This window comes from Dromiciops gliroides, chromosome 2 (genome assembly GCF_019393635.1).
Source record: "Dromiciops gliroides isolate mDroGli1 chromosome 2, mDroGli1.pri, whole genome shotgun sequence".
Taxonomy (NCBI): Eukaryota; Metazoa; Chordata; class Mammalia; order Microbiotheria; family Microbiotheriidae; genus Dromiciops; species Dromiciops gliroides.
This window is the reverse complement of record NC_057862.1, coordinates 665,030,946-665,052,742: the sequence shown is the minus strand read 5'-3', so window position 1 is coordinate 665,052,742 and position 21,797 is coordinate 665,030,946. Positions and strand designations below refer to the sequence as shown.

The following is a 21,797-nucleotide window of genomic DNA, read 5'->3' as shown; positions in this document are numbered from 1 at the left end:
GTGCAACTCTCCCATTTTACAGATGTGAAAACTGTGACTGAGGGAGAAATGACTCACCCCTATATTTGAGCCTCACAACAACCCTACAAGGCAAGTACTACAGTTACTAATATCTCCATTTTACAGATGAGGAAACTGAGGCCAACAGGGTGAAGTGACTGCCAAATTTGAACTCACAAAGGTGAGTCCTCCTGACTCTAGGACCCACGTTTTATCCATTGTGCCACCAGTTGCCTTAAAATGATCAACTAATTAACAACTAATTAATTGATCAGGTGACTATGATGGGCTGGGTAAATTAGGATACAAAGACAAAAATTAAACAACCCCTGCCCTCAAGGACGTTATATTCTACCAGCAGAACCAACAGGGGCAGTGCAAGGTGAGCTGGCCTCAGAAGACTTGGGTTCAGATTCTCCCTCTGAAACATACTGGCTGCCTGACCTGGAGAATGTCACTTAACCTTTCATTTTATCCAGACAAGGGCTGGTCATGTGGAGCCCCTGAACTTAAAAAAAGATATATGGAAGAGATAGATAGATAGACAGACAGACAGACAGACAGACAGACAGATAGATAGATGTAGATGATAGACAGATATAGATGACAGATGAACAGATAGATATAGATTATAGATAGACAGATAGATATAGATGATAGATAGACAGATGTAGATGACAGATAGATATAGATTATAGATAGACAGATAGATATAGATGATAGACAGATGTAGATGATAGATATAGATTATAGACAGATATAGATGATAGATAGATATAGATGATAGACATAGATGATAGATAGACAGATGTAGATGACAGATAGATATAGATTATAGATAGACAGATAGATAAAGATGATAGACAGATGTAGATGATAGATATAGATTATAGACAGATATAGATGATAGATATAGATGATAGATAGACAGATGTAGATGACAGATAGATATAGATTATAGATAGACAGATAGATAAAGATGATAGACAGATGTAGATGATAGATATAGATGATAGATAGACAGATGTAGATGACAGATAGATATAGATTATAGACAGATAGATATAGATGATAGACAGATGTAGATGATAGATATAGATTATAGACAGATATAGATGATAGGTATAGATGATAGATAGATATAGATGATAGACAGACAGATATAGATGATAGATGATAGATATTTTGATAACTTATTCAATATAGTTGTTTTCTTTGTTATAGATATTCTATGGTATACATAATACTATGTATTTTGTGCATTTACAAATATTCTGAACAGGGATCCAGGTTCACCAGGTTAACAAAGAGGTCATGATACAGAATTCCTGGTAGGACTATGAAGTTGCAAAGGGAAGGGGAAGGAAGGGAAGGGGAGGGGAAAGAAGAAGGAAAAGGAAAGAAAAAACATATACATAAAATTAAAGTATAACTGCAAGGTACGTAATGTATTTAATACACACAAAGTAAATATAAGTCACATGAAATAACTACTTATCCATTACCAAAAACTCAGAGCTGGGAGGGTCCTCAGAGTCATCTACTCCAACCCCTTTCTGAATCTCCTGTATTGACTACAAAACAAGCAGCCTCCTCTGGCCCCAGATCTCTGCCAGAGGGAGCTGTTCACCTTGAGGCCACCCTTTCCACTCTGAGGCAAAGATATCAAAGCTAAAGTTGCTTCTTTGCACCTGTCCTGCCCCTGGTTCTGCCCCCCTGAGGCCAAGCAGGACAATGATAATCCCTTTACCAGGTGGCAGGTCTGAAGGGCATTAATGCCTCAAAGAAAGCAAGTGATAGGGGCAGCTAGGTGGCGCAATGGATAGAGCACCGGCCCTGGAGTCAGGAGGACCTGAGTTCAAATCCGTCCTCAGACACTTTACACTTGCTAGCTGTGTGACCCTGGGCAAGTCACTTAACCCCAATTGCCTCAAAAAAAAAAAAAAAGCAAGTGATATTTAGTTTTTCCCAGCAACCACCACCTTGGAGTGCTTACTGTATTAAAGTTTTATCATCCATTAACATGCACAAGTATTAATTGAACCACATTTATTAGGCATCTGTTACAGACCAAGCACCAACATTGGGTGTGTCAGATGCCAAAGCAAAAACCAAAACAACCCCTGCCCTCAAGGAGCTTACAGTCTACTGGGAAGGGAAAGGGATACAACAGGAGCACAGAGAAGTTAATGCAAAGCATATACAAGTGATTTAAAGAGAGCACAAACAATTCGGGAGAAAGCAGGACAACCTTTGAAGGTGTTAGTGATTCCAGCCCTTAGCCCTATGCCTAGAACTCGGTTGTAAGCACTTAATAAATTCTAGTTTCTTGTTGACTTGCCTCAACTAGGAGGTGAGAAAAAAGTAGGGTGCCAAAGACACAGAGGCAGGAGGTGAAATTTTAAATAGTGGGGAGTATCTAGCAGCCAAGCTTAATTGGAATGGAAAGTGTGTGAGGGGAAATGATGCATAATTCTATGTAAAGATTTAAAATTTTATAATCACTTATACATTATAATTTTATTCATATAGTATGTCATCACATAATATATTTGCGTAATTTGATTTTATTATTTGACAATCATTTTATAAATATATCTACCTATGGGGTTTTGATCCCTTTGGCCTATCCCTAAGTGTCCATCAAAATGCGTAGAATGTTAAAAAATATTCGTTAAAACAATATCTAGTTCATTTAGTTCACATGCCTTCAGTAGGCAGGGGTGAATTGAGCTAGCACAACTGGAAAATCACTTAAGATGTTGCAATTCCCAATGGTCTGATTCCACATTTAAAAGATTTCCTTTCTCATCTCAATCTTCAAGTCAATTTCCCTCCTGGGAAGAGGATGCACTGACCAGTCAACACAGAGAGCCAGCCTACCTGGCAGCTATGTTTCTCATTGCCAATTAACACCCAGCATCCTGGCTTACAAGTTGGGATGAGTGGGAATCCTGCATCAAAGTCTGTTCACCCACATGGATGAGGGTGAATGGGACCTATCCTAGGTAGGACCCATATCCTGCCCGCCATGAGACCCATCCTCAAAAAGGCCCCGTGCTTCAGTTACTTCACAGCTAACAAATAAGGGGAAGAAAGCAGGATGTACTGAGAATATTAAAGGTTTTAACCCCTTTTACAGATCAATCCATCAATGAACATTTATTAAGTGCCTACTATGTGCCAAACACTGAGCTAGGCACTGGGGAAATAACTACCACTCATAAAAATTACATTCAATCAACAAGCATTTATTAAGTGCTTACCATGTGCTAAGCATTGAGCTAGGCACTGGGGACACAAATACAAAGACTGAAACAACTCCTACTCTCATAAAAATTACATTCAACCAACAAGCATTTATTAAGTACCTACTATGTGTCAAACACTGTGCTAGGTACTAGGGATACAATTTTTAAAAATGAAAGATCTTTATTCTCAAGGAGTTTATATTCAATGAACATTTATTAAGCACCTAATACATGCCAGGCACTGAGCTAGGTGCTGGGATACAAAGACTGAAACAACTTCAACTCTCATAGAACTTAAATTCAATCAACAAGCATTTAGGAAGCACCTACTATGTGCCAGACATTCTACTTAATTTCCCTTCCACTGGGGGCACAAATATAAAAATATGAAGCAACCCAACATTTAAGGATATTACATTTCAATTAACAAGCATTTTTGAAGCACCCAATCTGTGTGAGGCTCTGGCAGTACAAGGACCAAAGTAATACAGTCTCTGCCCTCAAAGAGCTTACATTCTATGAGAAGGAGGGAGAAAAGGCCAAGACGAGGTGGAGAAGCTGGTTCGGAATACACAGTCGTCTCTTGTGGATCCTCAGATGCTGGTATCAAAGAGCTACCCAAGGCAAGTAGAGGCAGGGCTTGGGATGCCCTGTTTCATCACAGAGGGGTAACCTGTGCCCCTGCTTGCCCTGTTTATCTCCTTGAATTGTCTTTTCTTGGGTCCCAGGAGATCATTCATGGAGAGAGATGAGACTGGCGAAGCAAATTCTAATAATCCTGGCATGAAAAATTTGTTACCCCTCACACACTTCATTCAGTCCCAATTACAAGCCACACCACAGGATAAAGGGACCCTTTCTGTAAGGGCATGGGGTTCTCCTCCTGTCCTTCAGATTTTTGGGGAGAGAGGAAGGGGCAGCTGGGGGTAGGAGATGGTGAGGGGATGATTGGGGCCACCCTGAAGCTAAGGCATCATAGAGTAAGACTCCTGGGAAGCCAGGAGCTGGGAAAGCTCCCTGGGAAAGTCGGTCCATTTATAAGGAGAAAAGATCCAAAGCTGCCTGCCCCAGCTGCTAGCTGAGGTGACTCCTACTAGGAGGGTGAGCTGGGGAAGCTGGTTTCCCTCCTAGATCACAAATCTAGGACCAAGAACCAACAACCCTTTCCTCTATTCCTAGAGTTTAGGTCTGGTTGGGATTTCCCCTGTTTGTCTGACCTGGAGATCAAGGAGGAAAATGGGAGAATGTCTCCCTAGACAGGAGGGTCTAGTCTACTTGCCTTTGGTTCTGCACCTAATAAACAATGGGATCACAACATTCTCAGTCTCTGAATAGATGTCTCTGAAACTGAGAGGAAACAACCCCAGGCAGGGTGGGGGCCCTGAACTAGATACAGGCCAGTTATGTCATATTTTAATCTTTATAAAAATATGTCTGGATTTCATCGGGCTAGCTGTCACTGTAGAAAAATGAATCCAGGTAAGGCGATCATTAATAACCTCAGATGTTTGCTTAAGGTGTTATCTCTCCTAGGATTCCTTAACACACTAAGAGGTGAGGCCTTTAAACAAAGCCTTCAGGATGCAAGAAATTAATATTAAATAAATATGACAATTAATTAAAACTAATTTAAATTAATTAAACTAATTTAAATTAATATTAAAACATAGGCACCTTGACAGCCTAGCAGAGAAATTTAGGGGAACAAAAAGAGCCATCCTTCCTAGTATAATCCCTCCTCCACTCTCTGCCTGGCACATTGGGAGACAGGAAGCACCAAGCTGAGCTCTGACTGAGCTCTAAGCTTTGAAAAGGGCTTTACATTGAACACGGCAAGCCTCCTCACTGGAGCCTCACAACAGCCCTCACCCCCATTTTACAGATAAGAAAACTGAACCTGTGATATAGTCACCTCACCCAGGGTCACCAGCTAGCTGCCTGAGGAATATCTGAGGGGAGATTTGAATCGAAGTCTTCTGGACTCCAAGAAAAGTATTCTCTATTACACTGTCTAAGGAGATGGTGGTGGTGGTGGTGATGACAATAACTAACAATAGTGACAATAAACGAGATATTTGTAAATCACTTTGCAAACTTTAAAGCACTACTTTAAATAGTTACAAGTATTAATTACATATTAAATTACAAATTAAATATTAGTTAGGAATATGAATAATACTTTAAGGTTTACAATGCATCCAGGGAAAGAACTGATAAATAGAAATATGTATAGAATAATTTTACATATACATGCCTATTTGTTTCTCTCTTTTTGGGAGGGGGAGCAATGAGGGTTAAATGACTTGCCCAGGCTCACACAGCTAGTAAATGTCAAGTGTCTGAGGCTGGATTTGAACTCAGGTCCTTCTGAATCCAGGGCTGTTTATCCATCTAACCACCTAGCTGCCCCCTACCTATTTCTTTCTAATGATGGCCATCTCTAGGTTGGGGGGAGGGGGAGGTTGAGGGGAAAGGGAAGAAAAAAAAAAGAAATTTATACAATAATTTTATCATTTATTCAAAATGAATAGCCAGTTATATATAGTAGATTTGCAATGTCATGTGCAATTATCTTCTTAAATTAAATTATATTATGGAAATGCTTGTTTTATTCCATAAATTAAAAAATTAAATTAAAAAAAGGTTTACAATGCCCTTTATATAATATATCTCATTTGATCCTCATAAGAGCCAGGTGAGGAAGGTATTACTATTATCCCCATTCATGGATGAGGATGAGGAAACTGAGGGTCAGAGAAGCCCAGGGTCCCAAAGTCAGTAAGTGTCATAAGAATATGGCAGCAGACTCTACTAAGCCTGTGGGAGAGCCAGTGTGACTGGTGGTTGATCTGAGAGGTCCCAGAAATTCCTAGGTCAGTGACTCTGCTCTAGGCTATCAATGGCAGACCAAGGGAAGCCCTGCATTGGTTGTTTCCTCATCAGAAGGGTCCTGATAACAATAGAAGCTTCAGGCGGGGAAGATCTCTCACCCCTTTCTCATTTCCCTTCCCTCCCCACTTACCGAAGGGGCCTACAGGTGATGGAGACAAGGGGTGGCCCTCCAGCTCTAAGCCTGGCCTTTCCCAGGAGGGATCTGTTTATACCAGTGCCCAGGCTCTGCCCCAGAGCCAGGAGCTGGGCAAAAGTGAACGAATATCCTGAAGGGATAGTGGGGCAGCCCCACACCCAGCAGCCTCTGGTCCACTGAGGAACCAGTGGGCAAGGATTGTGAAGTTCGGTAGTGGCCTCCCTCCCATCACACAGGGGAGGGAACCGAGGCCAGCAAAGGGAAGTCATTTATTACCCAAGGTCACACAGTTAGTAAGAGGTTTGCTCCCTCTTCCCTGGCACTGACTGGTGGCAGATGGTTCTTCCCCTTCCTCCCCCACTCTAAGCTCTGCCAGCACCTGGCCCACAGCACCCCCAGAAAACCCAGCTAAAACCCAGGGCTACTTACGTATTCTTTAATGTCCTTTGACTTTACTGCCTTGTAAGAATAATATGCAGGATAGAGAGTGCCAAATAGGAGCCTGGGAGGGAGAGAGAGAAACAAAAGAGAATCCAGGTGAATTTTGATGGTTCTCCCCCACAGATGATATTTCCCTCCCCTACCCTCCCCTTCCTTCCACTCTCCTTCCCAGGGGAGAGCAGGAACCAGGACCACCACCAACAAAAGCTCACATTTTATGTAAGGGGCTCTAAGGTTTGCCAAGTGCTTCACAGTGTCATGATGCCCAAGATATTGTCTTTAGAAACTTGTGGGGTACAGGGGAGCCCAGTAGGTCAGTGGTGATCTAGTCAACAAGCACCTGTGTGTGCCACGCTCTAGGTCCAGTGCTAGACTTGGGGTCAAGAAATTTGAGTTCCAATCCTGCCTCAGACCCTTACCAGCTGTGTGGCCTTGGGCAAGATTCATGTCCTCTCTCTGCCTCAGTTTCCTTTTCTGGATAATAATAGCACCTATTCCAAAGGGATGTTTGGAGGACCCAGCGAAATGACAAATGTAAAGTGCTTTACAAATTGTAAAGTTCTCCATAGATGTTAGCCGTTAGCTGTGATGGATGATAGGCTGCAAAGGCAAAAATCTAAGTCTCTGCTCTCTCTTTTTTTTTTTAATTAAGTGAGGCAATTGGGGTTAAGTGACTTGCCCAAGGTCACACAGCTAGTATGTGTTAAGTGTCTGAGGCTGGATTTGAACTCCGGTCTTCCTGACTCCAGGGCTGGTGCTCTATCCACTGCGCCACCTAGCTGCCCCTAAGCCTTTGCTCTCAAGGAATTGATATTGCACCAGGGTGGACAACACATCCCCAGTTAAGTATATACAAAATGCATTTACATGGCACGGTGGCTGGCACTTGGTTGTTGTTGAGTCATTTTTAGGAGCATCTGACTTTTGTGACCCCATTTGGAGTTTTCTCAGCAAAGACACTGGAGTGTGTGGCCATTTCCTCCAGTTTGTTTTGCAGATGAGGAAACCGAGGCAAACAGGGTGAAATGACTTGCCCAGGGTCACACAGCTAGTAGGTGTCTGAGGCTAGATTCAGACTCGGAAAGATGAGTCTTCCTGACTTCAGGGCCAGGCACTCTATCCACTGCACCACCTAGCTGCCTCGGCACACAGTAGGTGTTTAATCAATACTTGCTGATTGATTCTTGATTAATGGGGTGTCAGCAGCAGAGAGATTAGCAAAGGCCTCCTATGGCACTTGAGCTGAATCTGAAATGTTCTAGAGGTTCCAGGAGGCAGGAAAAGGACAGTTGGGAAGAAGAGCATTACAGGCTTGAGGAACAGGCATGGAGGTGGGAGAGAGCATATCAAGGAGGGGAAGCAGCAGTAGGCCGGTGAAAATACAAAATTAGAGTGATCGTAACCAGCTGATGGTCAAGACAGACCCAGTTAATCCCAGGCAGTTGCTGCTGCTGTGACCCAAGTCCCCAGGGCTCACTAGCATCTGCTGCCAAGGCACGGCAAAAGAACCCTAACCAGAAGTCACAGCTAACAAATGCCTTCACTCAGTGGAATAGCCAAGCTGCCCTCCCCATGTGTCACCAGCTGGAATGCTCACCCCACCCCTCCCACCTTAGAAGCTGTTAGCACTCCTTCTCCAAGACAGACGGAGCAAGGCTGGAAGGGAGACACCCAACAGCATCCATCCAGAGCTAGTAAAGGGACCTCAGGCCATCTGGCTGAACCCAACATTTTATAGATGAGGAAAGTGAGGACCATGGAGATGGAGGGTTTACAAAAAGACCCAGACAAGGGTTGCCCAGGAGGAGAGATGGCTAAAGAGATTGTAATCCACATAGCTGACGAATGAGATCACAGACCTGAGCAAGCATTCCCAGCCCCTTGCAGGGTTCCTGGCACACAGTAGGTATTTAATAAATGTTTATTGAATTGACTCAATTCAATAATTATGTACCATTTGTGTACAGAGAAGAGTACAGATCCTGGGGAGAAATACAAAGTTCAGATCATACATGGTGCCTGCCCTCCCAAAGTTTACAGTCTGGTAAAGAGATGTGGTAGGTACACAGATGAATTCAACATAAAAAAGGCTTGATAAGTTTGTTTGAGAGTTGGGAAATAGGGAGGGTGGCAAAAGATTTTAAGAAGAGTAATCATGGAAGGCTTCATGGAGGAGGTAGGATTTGAGCAGGTCTTTAAAGATGAGCAAAAGGCATAAAACCAGGAAAGTGTAGGGTACGTCTATGGGACACACGCTGACCCTGGAATGGTTTAATAACCAAGATGGTGCCCAAGATTATCTCAGGGAGGGTAGATGGTGTCCTAGAAAGAGCCTGGCTCTGGAGGCAGAGGACCCGGATTCAAATTCCACTTCTGATGCCTTCTAGTTGTGAGGTCCTGGGCAAGTCCCTTTAACCTCCTTCAGCTTCAATTTGCTCACTGGAAAAATGAGAAAACTGGACTATATGGTCTCAGAGGTCCCTTCTAGCTCTGGATGTAGGATTCTATGGACTTGGCTTGGTTAGGAAACCGAATTTTAAACACAGGAGTGGCAAGATTAGATCTTTACAGAGAGACATTCTGCCTGGCAGTCTGATGAAGGATGGCTTTGAGGGGTGAGAGAGCAGAGGAGGGAAGATGGGTTGGGAGGCATCCCATTCATGGATGTGGAATTCAGCACCACGGCCGGTTCTGTCATTTGCCCATGCCAGGAACATCTTCCCTGTTCATTTCAATCTTCCTTCGAGGTTGAGCACAAATACCACTTCCTCCCTAAAAACCTTCGTGATCTTTCCTCGCCACCATTGATCTTTCCTTCCTCAAATTTCCTTGTATTATCCTTATCTTTATAAATACAGTATCCTGCAACCAATAGTAAAGTATATTTCTTGTATCCCTGTAATATAAGTGCTTTGCACATGTTGGTGTTGTCATTTTTCAGTCACGTCTGACTCTTCATGACCCCATTTAGAGGTTTTCTTGGCAAAGATACTGGAGTGGTTTGCCATTTCCTTCTCCAGCTCATTTTATAGATAAAGAAAGTGAAGGAAACAGGAATAAGTGACTCACCCAGGATCTGGTAAATGTCTGAGGCTAGATTTGAACTCATGAAGATGAGTCTTCCTGATTCCAAACTTAGTGATCTATCCACTATACCACCTAGTAAATAGTAGGCAATTAATAACAAAAATCCTAATAAGACAATAATGATCGTTTACTGCAAGTGCTTTGCACATAGGAAGGACTTAATAAGAGAAATCTTAATAATAAGATAATAATAATAATAAGAGTCTAGTATAAGTGCTTTACACATAGTAGATGCTTAATAACACAAGTCCTGGGCATCTGGGTAGTGCAGTGGATAGAGCACCGGCCCTGGATTCAGGAGGACCTGAGTTCAAATCCAGCCTCAGACACTTGACACTAACTGTGTGACCCTGGGCAAGTCACTTAACCCCAATTACCTCACAAAAAATATTAACAAAAGTTCTAATAATAAGACTTAATAATAATAGTATACTACAAGTACTTTGCACATAGGAGGGACTTAATAATAGAAATCTTAATAATGAGACAATAATAATAATAGTGTCTAGTGTGAGTGCTTTGCACATAGTAGGTGCTTAATGTCAAAAGTTGCCTTAAGTTGGCTAAACATCAATGTGATTTGGATACTTGATCTTCAGACTTTCCCTCTTGCTCTTTTGATACTTCAGAGTGAAGCAGAGACAGAGCACTGGATTTGGAGTCAAGAGGCCTGAGTTCAAATCCCACCTTTGCCTCTTGTCATCTGTGTGACCTCAGGCAAACTACTAGGATCCTAAATTTGGGCTGGGAGGTACCTCCGAGGCTCTCAAGTCCAATCCTCTCTTTTACAGCTGAGGAAACTGAGCCACAGGCAGGTGAAGTGGTCACACAGATAGTAAGCATCAGAAGTGGGATTTGAACCCAGATCCTCTGCCTTAAGGCCAGTGCTCTTTTCAATGTAATCTGCATGGTGTGGTGAAGACAGTGCTTGAGTTGAGGGGTCAGGAAGACTCAGGCTCATATTCTGCCTCAAGCATTTATTACTTATATGACCTTAATTTTTCTGACCCTCAGTTTCCTAATCTTAAAGAATGGGCATAATTATAACATATAAATATATATGCATATATATATCATACAGGGTTGTTGTGAGGATCCATGGCACGGTGACTTTTGTGACCCCATGATCCTATAAAATGTGAGTTATTGTTATTATTATTTTATTTTGTTATTGTTATTATTATTTTAACATATTGTTATTATTATTATTTTATTGTTATTATTATTGTTATTATTATTATTATTTTAACATAAATTCCAAAAAAGGTCTGGTGAAGTGTGTCAAAGGCCAAGGAGAATGAGGAGCCAGGAGAGGCAAAGAGAAGGGCACTCTCATCCATTGAGTGGAGCCATGTCACATCAGGATGGAGACCACAATGGAGGCTGGGTCCCAGTATGCTGATTCAGCAGAACCCACAGCCCCTCAAGGCTCCAAAGCACTCTGCGGATCCTAGCTCTCTGGTAGAAGCAGAGAACACCTCATCTTTGTCAGTGTTTTTTCAGCCTCTTCCCTGACTCCAGGAGGCCAGCCTGGATGAACAAGGGCCAGTGGAAAGTCTACTACTAATACCAACAAACAAATGAATTTGATCTTTCTGAAATTTCATAAACGACAGCATTCCATGAGAACCAGGGGAGGCCAGAGCAAAGCCAGTGAGTTCAAGTCCAGATAGGGATGTCTGAACAGAAGGGCCCCAGCCTTGGCCTCATTTCCCTGTTATTCTTTCACACTATTTATGCAGCCTCACATGGGACTTCTTCCCACGAGTTATCTCTGTTTTGACAGCATGTGTTCACGGCAGAAGTGACAAGGTCTTTTGTTTACAGAATTTTGAGAATATTGATATACATGGAAAGCCCTTGGGATTTCTCTATTTCAGGGGTGAGAGAAGAAAGGGAAGCAGAAATGCCACATTAATGTTTGAGGAGAATTGGAGTTAGAAAACCTGGGTTCAATTTCTGGTTCAATCTATCTATCCACCCACCCATTCATCTGTCCATCCACCCATCCATCTATCCACCTACCCAAACATCTATCCACTCACTCAACCAGCTATCCATCCACCCATCCATCTATCCACTCACCCATTCATCTATCCATGCACCCATCCATCTATCCACTCACCCATTCATCTATCCATCCACCCATCCATCTATCCACTCACCCATTCATCTATCCATGCACCCATCCATCTATCCATCCAGCCATCCATCTATCCATCCACCCATCCATCTATCCACCTACCCAAACATCTATCTACTCACTCAACCAGCTATCCATCCACCCATCCATCTATCCACTCACCCATTCATCTATCCATGCACCCATCCATCTATCCATCCAGCCATCCATCTACCCACTCACCCATTCATCTATCCATCCACCCATCCATCTATCCACTCACCCATTCATCTATCCATGCACCCATCCATCTATCCACTCACCCATTCATCTATCCATCCACCCATCCATCTATCCACTCACCCATTCATCTATCCATGCACCCATCCATCTATCCACTCACCCATTCATCTATCCATGCACCCATCCATCTATCCATCCAGCCATCCATCTATCCACTCACCCATTCATCTATCCATCCACCCATCCATCTATCCACTCACCCATTCATCTATCCATCCACCCATCCATCTATCCACTCACCCATTCATCTATCCATGCACCCATCCATCTATCCACTCACCCATTCATCTATCCATGCACCCATCCATCTATCCATCCAGCCATCCATCTATCCATCCACCCATCCATCTATCCACCTACCCAAACATCTATCCACTCACTCAACCAGCTATCCATCCACCCATCCATCTATCCACTCACCCATTCATCTATCCATCCACCCATCCATCTATCCACTCACCCATTCATCTATCCATGCACCCATCCATCTATCCATCCAGCCATCCATCTATCCATCCACCCATCCATCTATCCACCTACCCAAACATCTATCCACTCACTCAACCAGCTATCCATCCACCCATCCATCTATCCACTCACCCATTCATCTATCCATGCACCCATTCATCTATCCATCCAGCCATCCATCTATCCATCCACCCATCCATCTATCCACCTACCCAAACATCTATCCACTCACTCAACCAGCTATCCATCCACCCATCCATCTATCCACTCACCCATTCATCTATCCATCCACCCATCCATCTATCCACTCACCCATTCATCTATCCATGCACCCATCCATCTATCCATCCAGCCATCCATCTATCCATCCAGCCATCCATCTATCCACCTACCCAAACATCTATCCACTCACTCATCCAGCTATCCATCCACCCATCCATCTATCCACTCACCCATTCATCTATCCATCCACCCATCCATCTATCCACTCACCCATTCATCTATCCATGCACCCATCCATCTATCCATCCAGCCATCCATCTATCCATCCAGCCATCCATCTATCCACCTACCCAAACATCTATCCACTCACTCATCCAGCTATCCATCCACCTGTCCATTATCTATCTACCCACCCATCATCTATCCACTCACTCATCTATCTATCCATCCACCCATCCATCTATCCACTCACCCATTCATCTATCCATGCACCCATCCATCTATCCACTCACCCATTCATCTATCCATGCACCCATCCATCTATCCATCCAGCCATCCATCTATCCATCCACCCATCCATCTATCCACCTACCCAAACATCTATCCACTCACTCAACCAGCTATCCATCCACCCATCCATCTATCCACTCACCCATTCATCTATCCATGCACCCATCCATCTATCCACTCACCCATTCATCTATCCATCCACCCATCCATCTATCCACTCACCCATTCATCTATCCATGCACCCATCCATCTATCCACTCACCCATTCATCTATCCATGCACCCATCCATCTATCCACTCACCCATTCATCTATCCATCCACCCATCCATCTATCCACTCACCCATTCATCTATCCATGCACCCATCCATCTATCCATCCAGCCATCCATCTATCCATCCACCCATCCATCTATCCACCTACCCAAACATCTATCCACTCACTCAACCAGCTATCCATCCACCCATCCATCTATCCACTCACCCATTCATCTATCCATGCACCCATCCATCTATCCACTCACCCATTCATCTATCCATCCACCCATCCATCTATCCACTCACCCATTCATCTATCCATGCACCCATCCATCTATCCACTCACCCATTCATCTATCCATGCACCCATCCATCTATCCACTCACCCATTCATCTATCCATCCACCCATCCATCTATCCACTCACCCATCCATCTATCCATCCAGCCATCCATCTATCCACCTACCCAAACATCTATCCACTCACTCAACCAGCTATCCATCCACCCATCCATCTATCCACTCACCCATTCATCTATCCATGCACCCATCCATCTATCCATCCAGCCATCCATCTATCCACCTACCCAAACATCTATCTACTCACTCAACCAGCTATCCATCCACCCATCCATCTATCCACTCACCCATTCATCTATCCATGCACCCATCCATCTATCCATCCAGCCATCCATCTATCCACTCACCCATTCATCTATCCATCCACCCATCCATCTATCCACTCACCCATTCATCTATCCATCCACCCATCCATCTATCCATCCAGCCATCCATCTATCCATCCAGCCATCCATCTATCCACCTACCCAAACATCTATCCACTCACTCATCCAGCTATCCATCCACCTGTCCATTATCTATCTACCCACCCATCATCTATCCACTCACTCATCTATCTATCCATCTACCCATCCCTCTATCCACTCACCCATCCATCTATCCATCCACTCACCCATCTATCCACCCACCTACCCAAACGTCTACCCAACCACCCATCAATGTACCCATCCTCAGAGGCCAATCTCCTCATTTTATACATAAGGAGACTCAGGGCCAATGACATTAAGTGATTTGCCCAAGGTAAGTAGCTAGTGTCAGAATCAGGATTTGAACCCAGGTCCTCTGACTCCACAGCCAGGGCCCTTTCTGCCAACAAAGGTAAACCTCATCCTCATTTTACAGCTGAAAAAACTGACATTCAATAGAAGCTGACTTCGCTATTGCCACAAAGTCAGTGTCTGAGATAGAATTTGAACTCGGGTCATCTTCATTCCACGCCACTCTCCACTGTGGGTGACTGCCTTCTCAGGGTAGCTTGATTATCTTATCTGTGAATGCCAAGCACACCCACAGTCGAACGTAATAACCAAAACAGAGTCCAAGAAAATTATTTATGGATCATGGATGAGGCAGTTTGGTGGTGCAGTGGAGAGAGTGTGAGAATAAGGAAGACCTGACTTTTTTCTTTCCCCAGTAGGAGGCAAGGTGGGAGGGAGAAAAAATAGATTTTTTGTTAAGTAAAAAATGTAAATTAAGTTTTGAAAAATGACTGGGAGATGAGAAAACGGAAGCAAGGAGGTACGAAGTTTAATGCCTAGTCTGTGCCCTCCTTGAAGGATGTAATGATACATTCTGGTTCTCAGTGGATAGAGTGCTGGACCTGGAGTCAGGGAGACCTAAGTTCAAATCCATCCTACCTACCCTACCATGGGTAAGCCACTTAACCTCTCTCTGCTTCAGTATCCTCATGTGTAAGACGGGGATAATAATAGCACCTTCTTCTCAGCATTGTCATGAGGATAAAATGATGTATTGGTAAAGCACTTTGCAAATCTTAAAGTCCTATATAAATGCTAGACTCATTTTCCTGAGTTCAAATCCAGCCTCCGACTATTACTAGCTGTGTGACCCAGGGCAAGTTGCTTTATGCCGTTTGCCCCAGTTTCCCCAAAACACTCCAATACTTTTTTTGGGGGAGGGGGCAATGGGGGTTAAGCGACTTGCCCAGGGTCACACAGCCAGTAAAGTGTCAAGTGTCTGAGGCCGGATTTGAACTCAGGAACTCCTGAATCCAGGGCCGGTGCTCCATCCACTGCGCTACCTAGCCACCCCAACACTCCAATACTTTTGCTAAGAAAACCCCAAAGTGGAGTTGGACACAATTGAGAAAAAACTGGACAACAAATTGTTATTATTGTTATTTTGGACCTCTCACATCATAGCATAGAAAACAGAGAATTACATTTTAACAGTTCCCTGAATCTCCCTTTTGGGAGGGATTTCAAAGGCCACTTTGTCCAACCCATGTCTGAACAGAAACAACTTAAACTAAAGAGGAAACTGCCTGTTCATTAAGATAATTGAAATAGCCTTAGTTGGGCAGGCAAATGGCAATGGGGTGAGACAAGTAAGACAGTTTCTTTCTTTCTTTCTTTTTATTTATCTATTTATCTATCTATTTATTTATTTATTTATTTATTTATTTATTGTGGGGCAATGGGGGTTAAGTGACTTGCCCAGGGTCACACAGCTAGTAAGTGTCAAGTGTCTGAAGCCGGATTTGAACTCAGGAACTCGTGAATCCAGGGCCGGTGCTTTATCCACTGCGCCACCTAGCTGCCCCCAAGACAGTTTCTTAACGGCAGTGTTCTGAATCAAAACAAATGTGGCCTCCTTAAATAACTGGATTTGGGAAGAGAAGAGTAAACAGACCCAATGAATGAACACTTGGATCTCTTGGATAATGAGATAACTTGAAATAGTCACCTGAGCATCTTGAATCGATTTCAGTCCATTTCATCTTGGCTCTTGCACTTTCCTCATTTTCACAACTATTATCTCATTTCCTCTCCAGTGAGGTGTTGGGAATTTGCCTGCTTTAGTATTTTTGGCACTATTTTTCTTGTTAAAAGATTCCCAAGGCTATGTGTTCCAACCCACCCTCCTCCATCATAACCTTCCCCTCACACACATGCCCACACACCCATGAGATGTTAAGCTCTGCCAAGAGCATTCGGTCTTAGGGAAGGATGGGGCAATGGCTTGGGAAGGTGGCTTGCTGTTGTTAATGGAGTAAGGACCTTTTGATTCAAATCTGCCTTTTAAAAGGGGATCCAGGGGCTACCAAATCTGGCATTGAATCTGGAATGTAAAAGATTTTAGCAAAGAAAGTGTGAAGGTAGTTTACATGTGGCTTGACCATGCAGGAGGGGGTGGGAAGGATATGGTGGAAAGTCAGTGTGACTGGAGTCAGAGGATGATGTTCAGTTGTTTCAGTCATGTCCAATTCTTCACGATCCCATTTGGTGTTTTCTTGGCAAAGATGCTGGAGTGATTTGCCATTTCCTTATCCAGTTCATTTTATAGATGAGGAAACTGAGGCAAACAGGCTTATGTGACTTGCCCAGGGTCATATAGCTAGGAAGAGTTTGAGGGCAGATTTTTCCCATATAAATATTTTATTATTTTCCAGTTACATTTAGATATAGTTTTCAACATGTGTTTTTATAATATTTTTTGTCAAATTTTTCTCCCTCCCTCCCTCCCCAAGACAGCAAGTAATCTGATATATTTCTGCATTAGACATGTTATGAGAGAAGAATCAGAGCAAAAAAGAAAAACCTCAAAAAAGAACAACAACAACAAAAACAATAGAAATAGTATGGTTTGATCTGCATCCAGATTCAACAGTTCTTTTTTTTTCTGGATTTGGAGAGCATTTTCCATCATGAGTCCTTTGGAACTATCTTGGACTATTGTATTGCTGAGAAGAATCAAGTCTATTACAGTTGATCAACACACAATGTTGTTGATACTGTGTACAATGTTCTCCTGGTTTTGCTCATCTCACTCATCATTAGTTCATGTAATTCCTTCCAGGTTTCTCTGAACTCCTCCTGCTCATCGTTTCTTACAGCACAATAGTATTCCATTACATTCATATACCACAACTTGTTCAGCCATTCCCCAATTGATGGGCAACCCCTCAATTTCCAATTCCTTGCCACCAGCTAATAGTGGTATTGCTGGGTCAAAGGGTATGCAAAGCTTTATAGCCCTTTGGGCATAGTTCCAAACTGCTCTCCAGAATGGTTGGATCAGTTCACAGCTCCACCAACAATGCATTAGTGTTCCAATTTTTCCACAGCTTCTCCAACATATTAGCCAATCTGATAGGTGTCAGGTGGTACCTCAGAGTTGTTTAATTTGCATCTCTCTAATCAAAAGTGATTTAGAGCATTTTTTCATATGACAATAGATAGCTTTGATTTCTTCATCAGAAAACTACCTGTTCTTATCTTTTGACTGAAGTCTTCCTGACTCCAGGCCTGGCACTCTATCTGCTTGCTATACCACTTAGATGCCTCATGAGTCAGAGGACCTGGATTCAAATCCATACTACCTATGTAACCTTAGCTAAGTCACTTGATCTCAATTTCCTCATCTATGAAATGAAGGAGTTAGACTAGATGGCTTCTGGACAAATCATTTGACTTCAATGTGTCTCAGTTTCCTGATTGGTGAAATGAAGGCATTGGAATAGATGGTCTCTGAGGTTCTTGCCTATGATTCCCACTTCCTCTCTTTCTGGAGCTTTCTCCCATTGCTGGTAGAGTGCCAGCTATAAACAGCCTTTTTCTTTTTTTTCTTCCTTTCTTTTTTTCGTGGGGCAATAAGGGTTAAGTGACTTGCCCAGGGCCACACAGCTAGTAAGTGTCAAGTGTCTGAGGCCAGATTTGAACTTAGGTCCTCCTGAATCCAGGGCTAGTGCTTTATCCACTGCTCCAACTAGCTGCCCCAACAGCCCTTTTCTTATGGCTGCACCACTCCCTTCTCTATGGGCTCCATGCTTTTAAAGGTCTCAGATTTCTCTTCCACTATTTATCTTTCCTTCTTGCCCTGGTTCAGGGTGGGGAAGCTCAGGGACTTACAGTCTGCATTATTAACATTTCTATAGGGATGGAGACTTCACAAAGCACCTTACACACAACTACCCTATAAGGTTGGCAGTGGCAAAGTGCATGCCCACAGAGTGATCTCTCCTCACCTCTGCCCCCAAATCCTCATCTGCCATTAAAAGCCCCTCCAAAAAGTCCTCTGTGTGACCTCCCCTCCATTTAGTATTCTCCTGTTCTTCCATTGTCCACGTACCGTTGTTCATCCTTCCAAGACGACCAATGACATCACGGGTGATGTCTTCACTTGGGCTTGAATTGGATTTAAGTGAGGCAGTTGCACAAAGTCAGCAGCCTCACTCTTTCTTCCAGAATCATCAAAATACATTGGCAAGCCAAAAATCAGAACAACTGGTGATGGCCCGGGATGCAGTAGATGTGACCTTGGCATTTTTGATGTGTGACTAAGCTCTAAGCTCCACAGTGTCTGTTTCAGCCGCCTTCGTGGACTTTGGAATAAATTGCTCTCATCCATCTATTCTGATGGGGGAAGTCTTCACATGCTGGGGGTAGATATCCCCCCAACTCACTGACAGTTCTGAGGCTTGTTGGTTACTTTCAACCTGGTTTAGCTCATCTGCCAAGATAGTTTACTGGGGTGTTGCTGATGCTCCGCTTCTTAGAGCAACAGGTGAGAGTTGGGGGTGAGATGAACACCAGAGGTGGATGAGCAGCCCCTAAAAGGGCTCAGCAGCCCTCACACCAGACACGCTAGTCCCCCTGAATACCCCATATAATTTGGTTGTATGTTATAGAAAGGCAACCGAGCATGGTGGATCTAGAGTCAGCTTGAGAACCAGGAAGTCCTGGATTCAAGTCTTTCCTCTGACACATCCTGGCTGTGAGACCCTGGACAAATCATTTCACCAATTAGTGCTCCTGGCAGAAATTTTCTGTAAAGTTCTTAGCAGTGCCTGGTAGGTAGTAGGCACTTAATAAATGTTTATTGATTGGCCTCCATCATTAAGCACCTTCTGTGTACCAGGCACTGGAGACACAAATAAAAAAGATAATCCCTGTCCATCAGGAACTCACATCCTACTGGGATGAAATGGTTAGACCAACCCGACCAGTTTCAATGAGACACCTGCTCTTCAAATGTGTGCAACACAAATTATTTGTGACAACAAGCTTGGACTAGTCTTCAAAACAGCTCAAAGTATAAGGTGTATTATTTCAACACGTGTGAAAACCCCAAGGCCTTTGGTCTCCAGCATGCTTGGAGGATCCTAGCAGCCATACTTTGGTAACATTTAATATAAGGTCTCTGGGGGAGATCACTGAAAAGGGGTCTAGGTGATACCGTGGATAGAACACCAGCCTGAGAGTCAGAAAGACCTGAGTTCAAATTGAGCTTCAGAAACTTATTAGCTATGTGACCCCACTTCCCGCCCCCAGCAAGTCATTTAAACTCTTTGCGCCTCTGTTTCCTCATTTGTAAAGTGATAACGTTAGACCCAGTGGACTCAGGGCCCTTCCAGTGCTAAATCTATGATTCCATGAAAAACAAGGCCACTTCTGTCCCCTCCAAGGAGGAAAAATGTTGGGCACATTTCAGAGTCTAATACGCCAGTAAATGGAGAGAGAGGAGCAGACCGTCTCAGCCAGATGCCCTGGGTTCCTAAATATATTGAGCAAAAATTAATTGAGGGAGTTTGTCCCTTGGAAACTCAAGTCAGGAGGTTTCAAGGGCAGACACCAATGCTCAGCTAAGCTAGCTGAAGAGACCTGAACTGGGGGAATACTGACTGTGTACACAGCTCAGGTGACGGGGACAGAGACATGGCCAACCCCCTGAGTTTTGGTTTCCACGAGATCAGAACCTCTGGGCCCTCGGCTTCATCAACGCTGGGTGAGAGCATTGTTTAACACAAACAAGGCAGAGAACAGTCCCTTCTGAGCTGGGGTTTTCAAGTATCACAGTCACTATTAGAGGCTCCTCCACATGGGGACCTCAGGGAGCCGACATTCTGTTACAAGGAAAGAAGAAGCAAATAGGAAATATGTGCAAAGTAATTGGAGGGCGGGGGGGGGGGTGGGTTGGAGAGAGGGCAGTTCTCATAACTCTTTTTTTTTTTTTTAGTGAGGCAATTGGGGTTAAGTGACTTGCCCAGGGTCACATAGCTAGTAAGTGTTAAGTGTTTGAGGCCGGATTTGAACTCAGGTACTCCTGACTCCAAGGCCTGTGCTCTATCCACTGCACCACCTAGCTGCCCCAGTTCTCATAACTCTTGAAGATCAGGGAAGGCTTCCTGTTGGAGGTGGCATCTGAGCAGGGGCTTGGAAGGAAGCTAGAAGCTCTAAAAGACTGAGGTGAGGGGGAAGAACATTCCAGGCATGGAGGACAGCCTGGGCAAAGGCAGAGTCAGGAGATGGGAGTATTGTGTCCAGGGAGAACCAAGTAGGTCAGTGTGGCTGGGACATTTACTTTCACTGTCTCTGGAGGGAAAGATTTGGGTTATGCCTAAAATCATCTGTAGTCTCCTATTAATAGGAATGCCAGGTGGCTACCTGGGGGTGGAAGGGATGGGGTAGGGATGTCCTTCTCTCAGCCTGCTGCTCCTGGTGACGATTCTCCTTGGGGATCTGGAATGCTGGTGTTTCATCTCTGTCAGGGACCAGGAGGGAGGTGGGATGAGTGGGTAAGTTCATATAAGGTGAGCCTGATTCAGAGAGAAGCACTATGGGATATGGCAAGATATACAAGGGCCCTGGCAACCACCTCTCTATGGGTAGTTTATTTCTCAGGCCTTACCCTAGGCCAACCTATATGTGAACTTCAATCCCTGTGAACCCCTAAATTCTCTTGCCTTTGATATGGATCATATTATTATTATTATTATTATTTGCTTTTTTTTGCAGGGTAATTGGGGTTAAGTGACTTGCCCAGGGTCACACAGCTAGTAAGTGTTAAGTGTCTGAGGCCGGATTTGAACTCAGGTACTCCTGAATCCAGGGCTGTTGCTCTATCCACTGCGACACCTAGCTGCCCCTGGATCATATTAGTATAGATTTGGGGAGGGGAGGGGCAATGAGGGTTAAGTGACTTGTCCAGGGTCACACAGCTAATAAGTGTCAAGTGTCTGAGGCCGGATTTGAATTCAGGTCCTCCTGAATCCAGGGTCAGCACTTTA

General features: G+C 43.8%; 1 protein-coding gene across 2 annotated transcripts in view; it reads right to left on the bottom strand.

Moving 5' to 3' along the window:
* REEP1 (receptor accessory protein 1) overlaps positions 1-21,797 on the bottom strand; it is a 159,667-nt gene that overhangs the window by 77,220 nt on the left and 60,650 nt on the right. For both annotated transcript variants that reach the window (XM_043983683.1, XM_043983682.1), the window contains exon 2: positions 6,709-6,781. In XM_043983683.1, coding sequence (XP_043839618.1) covers positions 6,709-6,781 — 73 coding nt within the window. The remainder of the gene's footprint in view (positions 1-6,708; positions 6,782-21,797) is intronic.